Source organism: Pelodiscus sinensis, chromosome 6, assembly GCF_052426305.1.
Source record: "Pelodiscus sinensis isolate ZL-2025 chromosome 6, ASM5242630v1, whole genome shotgun sequence".
NCBI classification, from domain to species: Eukaryota; Metazoa; Chordata; order Testudines; family Trionychidae; genus Pelodiscus; species Pelodiscus sinensis.
Genome location: NC_143057.1, coordinates 84,239,112 through 84,249,689, shown reverse-complemented (window position 1 = coordinate 84,249,689; position 10,578 = coordinate 84,239,112). Strand labels below are relative to the sequence as shown.

General features: G+C 44.0%; 1 protein-coding gene across 1 annotated transcript; it reads left to right on the top strand.

The window, feature by feature from the left end:
• The first annotated feature begins 2,187 nt into the window (after window positions 1-2,187).
• On the top strand, window positions 2,188-10,251 carry FOXD1 (forkhead box D1). The gene has a single exon (XM_075932252.2). It carries the CDS (start codon window positions 2,812-2,814, stop codon window positions 3,994-3,996), a length of 1,185 nt encoding a protein of 394 aa, XP_075788367.2. The 5' UTR covers window positions 2,188-2,811; the 3' UTR covers window positions 3,997-10,251.
• Window positions 10,252-10,578: the final 327 nt, after the last annotated feature.

Here is a 10,578-nt window from a genome sequence, read left to right as displayed (position 1 = left end):
AAAGGAGTCAAATACTCTTTTAAAGTAAAAAGAAAAAGGTCACCATCACTCAGAGGGACTGCAATAAAACCTTATCTTAATTGTCTGTATAGCAGAGGCTGACTCACTGCCTCTCAGTAAATCCCCCTCTCCTTTCCTCAAGAGACAGAAGATGACTTACAATATTTTCAAAATGTATAGAGAAGAAAAATGTTTACCACCTGAGACTAGAGAACTCAGGCGATGTGAAGTATTTGAGTTTTCATGGGCGTGTTTATGTAAAGTCGTGGAAATAGAATGTCACTGTTCGAACATTGTTTTGTCCAAGTGTTACACACGTAAGATACAGAGTTGAAACATGCACGGGTTTTGGCAGATAAGACAAAGGCAGGTATGATAGACCACGAATGTGACACTCCATTTTCTTATTTAGTTCTTTTTGGACGATTAGAAGCATTCTGGAATGTAATGAAAGCAGGATGAGAGGTATTAGAAGACCAGGAGAACTGAAAAAAACCTATCAAGAGCCCAGACCAACCAAAAACCAACAGTAAAGACTTTCCCAAGTAGGAAAACTTTATGATAATTTTATAACTTGCCTCAGTACCCCAAACGTATTTAAACCATTTCCCCATATAAACGAAAATTACTCGTTTTACTATAGTTTGACTCAACTCGAGTTACTTTCTTATTTCTACAGAGGTACAAAAATGACAAAAACCTATTAGCCAAATCGTAGCTAAAGATTGAATTACTCTTCCGCTTTAGTAACTTTTTGTGGTATGTTTCTCTGCCTTCTCAGTAACGAACACAAAGTAAATAGGATTATTTGGAAATAGTAACAAGGATTATGTTCACAAATCCATGCAACTGAGTTTGAAACCGTGTTGCTTGCAACTTTTGATTTAGAAAATATATTGAAAATGCATTTGAATAAAATGTTGTATTTTATTGTCTTTAAAATATGCATTATAGCGAGTATTTATATTTTCTTTTCAAAATAACTGTAATATGAATAAAAATATAACTTTTATACACTTTCCTTATTTTAAAACAGATTATAATTTAAAGTTAATTCGGCAGAACTCTGTACAATAATGTATATTCCATATGATTCTTTTTAATGTCAGAGTGCTTAGAAGTGCGGTTAGCATAATCTTTCTCTTCTAACGTCAGGAGTGACCCATTGAATGTGTGCTTCCTCCAATACATTATTTTTGTTATCATATAATATATCATCTGCCATTGAAAAAAATCAGGATTGTATTAGGAAACATAATTTCGTGTCACTTTCTTATTACTTTTGCTCCACAGCTTAAAGGCGAAGAGATTGGTAAAATATGTTGTTTTACTTCTTCCTGCAAAAAGGGACTTTTCTGTTTCTCTGTTTCCTACAGCAAAAAGGGCTGCCCTTTTTAAAGTGTTCTTCAAATCAAATATGAAATGAATGGGTGCGTTTTTAGTTCGGTTGACAGCTAGTTAAATGACAAATACCCTGAAGAGAAAAAAGAGCTTGCTAAAGTTTCTGCCCTAAGAAGCATTTTCATTGGAGGTTTAGAGCACCATCTCATCTTGATAGTTAGGGAATGCTGCGTCTACAAAAATTCTATGCAGACCCTGCAAATGCTCCTTCCCTTGACTCGAAGACCTGCTTTAATTTTCAATGGCTCATTGTTATATATAAAAATATTTTTTATCAGACTTGTTCTCCTTTTCTCTCATCTTAAATTACAGTCATTGGATTAAAATCAAGTTGTCTTCCGAAGAAATTCGTCTGCAAAAATGACTGCATGCTGCTGAAATCAGACACCTTTGCATTTTCTCCTTCTGTGTTGTAAAACCGTAGGGGGAAAGGAGAGAAACGGTGTCCTCTGGCGGCCTCAAAATCCTAATGAATGACACAGAAAAAGGCAGATTTCCCTGCCACCGGTCGGATTTTTGCAGGATAAGGTTCCTGCAGTTGGGATGGCGTCGCTACCTCTTTGAGAAAATTTCCCCCTTCTCCTGAAAGGTTCGAGCGGCAAAGAACACCAAGGCCCTGGGCGGTCTGTTTCTGAACTGCCTTGCGATTTGGGTTTCGAATATGTCTCCCAGCGACTATTCACAGTAGCCCCAGCAGCCTAAGTGCCGTTTGGTACTGCGGCACATGGAGAGCGCGGGGCGGGGGCGGAGCGGCAAGGGGCGGGCACACTGTGTAGTGGGAGAGGCAGGCAGGAAGGACCGAGCGCTTCAGTTTCCCAGCCCTGACCTTTAGCAATGGTGCCGGCTATTCGAGTTTCTTGGAAGGTTCAGCTGGGAGTGGAAGGGGGGGGGGGTTGTCCTGCTTCCCCCCGCCCCGGACTTTGCCTGCTCGGGGCCGGCTTGATTTCTCCGGGAGGAAGGCGCGGAGATGTTTCCCCAGTGGTGGCGCTGACGTTTGGAGCCATGTGATGGGCCCCCCTTTCGCTATAAGGAGAGAGGAGAGGCCGCCCCCTTTTGGACTCAGCTCCAGCCTTTGCAAGATCTTTCCCAAGACTCTTCCCTTCTCTCCACCCCCGAGACGAGTCGCGCTCCCTCCGTCCCGGCTCCATTAATGTCCGAGGGCTGCGAGCGCGGAAAGAGAGGAACCAACTCCGCGGCGCAGCGGAGGGGGAGACACTTCCCGCTGCCCGCTCGGGCGCCGCCTGCTCGGCGGAGGCTGCTGCGGGGTGCGCGGCTTGCTCGCCCCGGGGCGGCAGATCCTGGCTCGGTCCGGGCGGGCTCGCCGCCGGGAGCAAACCAGGGTGACTCCAGATTGCCCGGCAGCCGCGGCCCCCCCGCTCCGCCGCCCCCGATGAGCAGCCCCGCCAAGCCATGACTCTGAGCTCGGAGATGTGCGATGCCTCGGGACTGGCCGAGGAGACCGACATCGATGTGGTCGGGGAGGGCGAGGAGGAAGACGAGGAGCCCCGGCAGCGCGGGCGCCCCTATGCCCAGGAGGAGGAAGAGGAGGAGGAGGACGACGATGAGGAGGCGGGGGAGCTCCCCGACGACATCTCGCTGCCCCGCTCCCCGGCGTGCGGCGGCGCGGGGAGCTCCCCTTGCGCCTCGCAGCGCCCCTACAAGGCGGCGGGGGCGGCGGGCGGCGGCGGGGCGGGCGGCAAGAACAGCCTGGTGAAGCCGCCCTACTCGTACATCGCGCTCATCACCATGGCCATCCTGCAGAGCCCCAAGAAGCGCCTGACGCTCAGCGAGATCTGCGAGTTCATCAGCGGCCGCTTCCCCTACTACCGGGAGAAGTTCCCCGCCTGGCAGAACAGCATCCGCCACAACCTCTCGCTCAACGACTGCTTCGTCAAGATCCCCCGCGAGCCCGGCAACCCGGGCAAGGGCAACTACTGGACCCTGGACCCCGAGTCCGCCGACATGTTCGACAACGGCAGCTTCCTGCGCCGGAGGAAGCGCTTCAAGCGGCAGCCGCTGCCGGCGCCCGAGCTGCTGCTGCGCGGGGTGGATCCCGGCACCTTCCTGCCGCAGCAGCCGCCGCAGCAGCAGCCGGCGCCCTACGGCTACGGACCCGGCTACAGCTGTGGCTACGGCATTCAGCTCCAGCCTTACCACCCACACTCCGCCGCCCTCTTTGCTTTCCACCACCACTCCCCGCAGGCCCGGCAGCCGCCCCCGGGCGCCGCCGGCACCGGGCTGCCCCCTGCTGCCGCGCCCGCAGCCCCGCCAGCCTCCTTGCTGCCTGCGGCCGAGCTGGCCCGGACCTTCAGCTACCCCCACCAGCTCAGCCCGTCCCTGACTTCTTCGCTGCACGCTGCCAAGTCCAGCGGCTCGCCTCTGGCCCGCTCTCCCTTCTCCATTGAGAGCATCATCGGGGGCAGCTTTGGCCCTGGCAGCAGCTGTGCGTCCCAGTCTGCCGTGGTCCCAGTCCTAGCCAGGTCTCTGGTTACTTCTTCCTCTGTTTCTTCTGCCGCCGCGGCCTTAGGGGCACTGCACCAAGGGACAGCCTTGTCCAATGTCGAAAACTTTACTGCTAGGATTTCAAATTGTTAACGATGTAAAGCCTTTCAGAAGGTAGGATTCGGGGTATATACTTTTTTTCCCACCTTCACGAATTCAGGCAGACCTTTTTTACAACTAATTTTTGTCCTGCCACTTCGTTGTTCGGTACCTATATTTATGCAAAGCCAATTCTATATGCTGCATAGGCAGAAACTTTTGTTGTTGAAAAGCTAGATCTTAGTCCTTTAAAACAAATCTCTAAACCACTGAAGTTCAGAGATTCTCAGGTCCAGGGATTCAAAAACAATAATGTACAAGAAGAATAAAAGGTCGTGAGGGAGGACAATAAAGCAATACTTTTTCATTTTAGTACACTTGTCTCATGTACTTTTATAAAAGGAAATTAACATGTTTACACAAAAGAAAGTCAAGATTATCATTTCTTATTTTAACCTGTGTTTTGTATTATAATGGAGTTTTTATTTTGTATTTCATGCTTATTCTTTACAAGGAATGTTGTTGAAATTACTAGCAAGTATTATTGTACTATTCTAATGTAAATTTTTTACACATTTACAAAAATAAATTTTTTAATTTTCAAAAAAAAGTCCCACCCATACAATTGGCTTTGGACATACTGCTCCTTAGCACTTTCCCCCCACTGGATAGAGTGGAAGTTTTTATTTGCGATTAGTAGAATAACATAGAAGATTATACAACAATAGCCATAATACATTACAGCAAATAATTATTTATAAACGGATTTGGAGAAGCCGAAAAACAGAATAGGATTTTCACAGTCTAGCTATTGTCAACAATAACAGGTAATAAACCGTAAAAATATAGAGTATGCACTAAATAGGAAATAAAAATAATTTATTTGGTGTTGGAAGATATCCATTTCCTGCAAATTACAGCCCCCAAACTAGTTGTTTTTGGTCAATAAATGCAGACTATTTTAATACTTTTGGACGTGTTTTAAATCATAACTACATCGTCTTAATTTTCAAAGGGTATGATGGAAAGGAAAAATAAATTCTATATAAACAGCTTTTATGTAGAATTTTCCTCATACTTTTAACTGGATATGAAAAATATGAGCACTTTTAGCTACTTTTCAACATATATAGTACATAAATGTACATTTAAATGTACAATATATGTATGTCCTATCCATGTATTACATATTCTAATAATTTTAAACTGAATATATAAATATACAAAATATGTTCCAATAGTTACTATTATAGCTGATTTAGAATACTTTTTTTTAAAAAAATGGGGCCTATGACCAAATAGAATATTATGCGGTACAAACACATGGATTCCAAATCAGAGAGTTTGGTTTTAAAGGTATCCCCTGTAATTTATTTAGAGCATATCTTGATAGATTAAGTAATGAAGTATCCTGATTTCTTTAAAAAAAACCAAGTTTTTAAAAAAGCTATCTAGTTATATAGTTTCACATTTCAAAGGGTTTTTTTTCTGTTTACAGAAGGATATTGGTCTGTGCTCTCGTGAATAGCTAAATAATGATTTTATATTTTGTGTGTAAGAGTGTAGTGTTAAAATAACTTTTTAAAAGCGGCAACCACTGAAAGTCCGACCTCTGCTGAGCTTCATTTGCAACATATAGATGGAGAGCCGCTTTGGGTCTCTTGAGTTTCTTAGAGGACAAAACTATGTTCAGTCACATTTAATCTCTATAATAAGGAAAATATACAAAAGGCATCATATATTTGTTCATGCAAGAAGACTGGAAATATTTTACAGACATTATTTTTCACAAATGACCTATTATGTCTTCATAAAAGTTCTTGTAGAAGAAATGGATTTACATTTTTTCAGAACCATTTAAAGTCAACTACTGCAAAAGGATTTGTTGATGGAGTGGCATACTGCATTAGAAGAAAGCATGTGTTAAATTTGACAAACACTATACTAATAGAGTTTAAATTAGCAAGCCAGTGTCCTTAAAATCCTAGTTTAGTTGTGAATGAAACGGTTCGTAGTAACCCTCTGAAAATACAGGCCAACATTTTCAAGCCTGGGTGACCAGTAAGCTCCCAATGGGAACTGCAAGTTCTCGGCACATTTGAAAATCATACTACTTTTATTTTGGTGCCTTAGCATGGATTTAGTAACCTATCAATAAATAACCAATTTTGAAAATATTATCCAGTGTTAAGATTTAAAATTATTCAGTGAAAGTTTGTAGTGGGGAAACACGTTGATATTTATTAATACTAGAGTTCTCAAATACATAGAAATATTTATGCTCTGTTTCTTGTTAGCAAGAATGTGCATTTAAATGGCAGGACATGTAAATCTCTTCCCTTTACCCGGGCAATAGGGAAAGTAGCTTCAAGCTGACCACTTCCCATTAGCAGTTTCTTTTCGTTTCCTAAAAACCTTGGAAGAATGCCATGTTACATGTCCATAAGGCTGGCTCCAGACACTGCAGGGGTGAGAGTCTCTGCGTGTTATTTTCCCTTTGGGTTCCTTTCACTTTTAAAAGTATACTACAATGAAAGCTCCAGCCACATGCTCTTTGCATATTTTTCCTCGAATCTGGGCAGAGGCCTCCATTTGGAAATTGAAAGAGACGATAATGAATCGCCGGCAGCTAGAGTGGAAATTACTTTCCATCACTAATTTGGGGACAAATGTGGATGTTTGGTCTGACTCCACCGGCAAGACCTAACATCTTCAGCTGTTGTGTCTGTGCTTCTCCAAACAGCCCTGGGCTCTGCAGAGCCCTCCGGGCCCAGCGCCCCTTGTGCCCGCTGCACTGAGCAGCTAATGTCCAGGCTGCTCCGCCAGAGCAGGTGCTGTAACAAAGGCCTCTCGGCCGGCCAGCCCTAAAGCCTTTGATGGGGCTAACAACATCTCTGAGCTAGGGCTCCCCATTCGCATGCAAATGGAGCGCAGTGTCCCCTTTTCTTTGAAGGCAAACAGAAGGACATTTGTAGTGTTTGCAGGGATGGAGCCCAGTGGAGCCATTCTTCCTAAATAGGCTGGCCCCTAATAAACAAACTGGTGATGAGACAAACATGATGGTGTCGCCTCCTCCTCCTCCTCCCAGCTACAAAGTGTGGATTCATTAACCGGGCTCTTTTCCTTCTCATATCCCCGTAGGGCTGAGACACAAATTACTGGAGCTGAACTGGGAGGGGATTGCTCCGTATGGGGGCTAATGTTCCAAGCAGTTCCTCCAGAGGGACCACACAAAAAGAAACTTTTTTGGTTTATGGTGCTATTATGCAGCGTTTTAATTTAGGGGTAGATTTAGCCAAATGTTATCTATTGGACATTTAATACAGCCCTTATGTGTCCGATCGCTTTTTGTACCACACACGGTGTTTCTTTCCAGAAATGTTTCCTTCCACGTATTACTTTGTGTCTATTGGGTAATTTGGGTATTTAATTGAGTATTTAAATTATTCTGAAATAGATTATATGCCATTTATCTCAGGCATAATAACTGTGCTGGGTCCTTCCCCACTCCTTAAAAAAACACCACTGTCTCCCCAGTTTCAAAGTTGAGTAGTTGGCATATCTGCATATTTCCTGCCTTCCCAATGGTGCTGTTACACCCACAAGTTCTGCTAGTGTGACTGAAAGTTGCTGTAGTTTTGCTGTTAGCGTTAGTGGAGAAAGCAAGCAAGCAAGCAAGCAAGCAAGAGTTTTGTCTCTTTCCTCCTTTACAATATTTCCTAGAGGCAGGGTGTCTATTATTCTGAGGATGCATTTGTTTCTTGTCATTTTTAGTGTCTTCCTGAGGAACAGCTGAATCTGTCTTTTGTGGGTCTCTGCTTGTTTAGTCCCCTTTCTCTTGAATTCTCTGCTTGGCTGAGAGTGAGTCGGGAGCAGCTTCTGTTACTACCTGGGGACGTAGATTTGATGATGATGATGATGATTCGGGCCATTTCTATGTCAAATTATTCCAAGTATTCAATATCAGAATTGCCCTCCCTGTCTGGACAGGAAAACTGTTTTCAGCTGTTCCGAGATCTATTTCAGCTTGGCGTTAATCGTTATTCCAACGACTATTTAGCACGAGAAGTAGCTCGCAGTTATTCTCACTCAAGGCTGAGGCCTGTGGAGCTGTTGGAAAATGTATGCACTTTAATAGCCTCAGGTACGGACGAGAGCTAGTGTACACTAGGTATTAGCCTTCAAGGTCTGGTTACGTTCTTCAGTAGTCTCCAATAATATTGTATTCTACAGCAATAATGGCATTTGTGGCTCCCTGCTCTTCGGGGTTTACACTATCATAACCAAATACAATTTTAAATATTCTTAGGAGCCTATCTCTCACAGCTCATTGGTATCCTTTTGAATTTCGAATGAGATTATAAGAATTATGTAGATTTTTATTTCTCGTGTAGACGCAGTTTCACCAACTGGGAAACTTTCCAGATCTGCAGCAGGTAGGTGTAATCTCTGTTCTACATTCTCTAAGAATACACGCTAAAGTTTAAACCATTGTTGACGGTCCCTTCCCTGCCCAGAACTTGCATGTCTCTACCTGCTTTTCTGCTCCACTTTATAGTTTTTTTCTGTTTGTGTGCAAATACAAACTCTTTTCAGTGCCACAACAGCTGCCGCCTTCTTCTATTTCCCGTCGGATTGTTCTCCTCATCATCCTAAATGTATATTGTACTGACACGTGTGAGACTTATTCATTTTGAATCCGTGCTGCGATGATAAAACCGGAGCCAAATTCATGGGAGTCTGGATGATTACCATGTTCAGATTTATTTTGTGAGACAGAGGCATGCCCGCTGGGAGCCACAGATTGGCAAATCGTTTGTGGAGATTGTTCTGCAGTACAGAATTTCCCAGCCATAGGTTTATATTTAACTGATTACCTTGCTCCATCTTTTGTGATGTGTATGTTTTCCCGAGCAGCTGTTACCTTCCTGCGGGAACTCTCCACCTCTGCCCATCCCGGCTGCACATTATTTTAGGTCTTTCTCCTGCTAGAACGTTTGACCAGGAAGCGGCGGCCTCCCTTGGACGTTCAGAGGGTCTGCGGCAGCAGGCAAGTCGGTTCTGGAGCCCTGTGTTCAGGGAGCTGTGGAAGGCTGGCCCGGGGAGGGCGCGGGAAGCTGCTGGCTGCAGGAGACCAGGCGAGAGCGCGAGCTGCCCTGTAGCTGCAAAGCGGGGTCGTCAGTCGCTGCAGTGTCCCTTGAGAGTTACGCTCATTGTAACACGCATGGCGCTCCTTAGCTGAAAGGGCGAGCAGCTCTTAACATTGCGTGCCGAGGTCTGAAGGCGGAGGAAGTGGGAGTAATATACTCCAGGGATGGCCCAACTGGTAATTACCGGATAAAACCCCATGAGAGTGCCTCGCACCTTAAATCCTCTCTTCCCATTGTGCATACCCTCTAAGGCAGGCGCGGAGACGCTTTACAATGCCATATATTTGCTTGACACTGGGATGAAAATTTTGACCTGGTTTTCAGTGCCTTGGGGCACTGCGGGTCCTCAGCACCGCTGGAAATGAGGCCACGTGTTTACAAATATGGAAAGGTTCTAGCTCTCCACAAAGGTATTGGTGGAGTATTTCTTGCAGTTCACATGGTCTTTTCTTCTGAGCTTTGAAAAAAGGCATGTAATGTAGGCCACGGAATATAGTTTGTGGGCGCCAAGAAAGCAGCTTTAATTATGGACCGGATTACATAGAATAATTGTATTAGATTCAGGGTCTAGCCAATGTCCGAAATGATATCACAGAACTTAATTCCGAGGGAAAGTGTTTTTATCAGGACAATTAAATGTGTCCTTCGTCCAGATCTGGAAAGACAGACTACATCGATTCTAATGTTTCCTTTCATTGATGGGGCAAAACAAAGGGCAGACTTCTGCGGGGTCTTGTATTTAAAAGAGAAATCACACAATTTATACTGGAAGCGAAGAGATAGTGTTTCAGTTGCATTAATCCTCTAGATAAAACTGGAAAAAGTGTCCACGATTATATCTGACGGTATTTTTGCAAATGTATGTGTTTCTGAGAGAATTTTGGTTTTATGGTTATAGATATTCTGCTGAATAAGTTCGGGAAATAAATGTCCTCTCTTAACAATACTTTATGAAAGAACAGCGGATATTTCTTTGCCACTTATGTGTGTTTCTATTGGTTGATTATATGTGTATTAATTAATACATACATAAATAGTATATATACGCCTGACTAATATATTTAGCAAGAACAATACGACGATAATAGTTTTCTCATCCACATGGCGAAATTCCACCTGTCGAAACTATACTAAAATAACATGACCTTCAAATCGGACCAATAGCTCGAGCTCGTTCATAAAAGAGAAAATATTGGGGAAAAAAAAACCTCCGAAAAGTAGAGCGAGGGAGTCAGGTACACGAGACGATTTAACTACTTCAGTACTACTTGGCAACAAGAACTATTGCCTTTGTAAAATAATCCACATTGTTAAATCCAGCTTTATTCCTTCTTCTTAGCTTTACCATGTGGCAAGGCTTTGGGGCTGTTAGAAGATTTCGCGTGCACAGTCACTTGAAATGTCATATACGTGTATATTGGGAAGTCCCCTCTGTTCTGCACTGTCCCTTCATTAGTGACTGATTACAGTAAAATAAAGCAACACC

What these genes read in the sequence shown, in the direction of transcription:
- FOXD1 (XM_075932252.2), top strand. Translation starts at nt 2,812, where the DNA reads ATGACTCTGAGCTCGGAGATGTGCGATGCCTCGGGACTGGCCGAGGAG.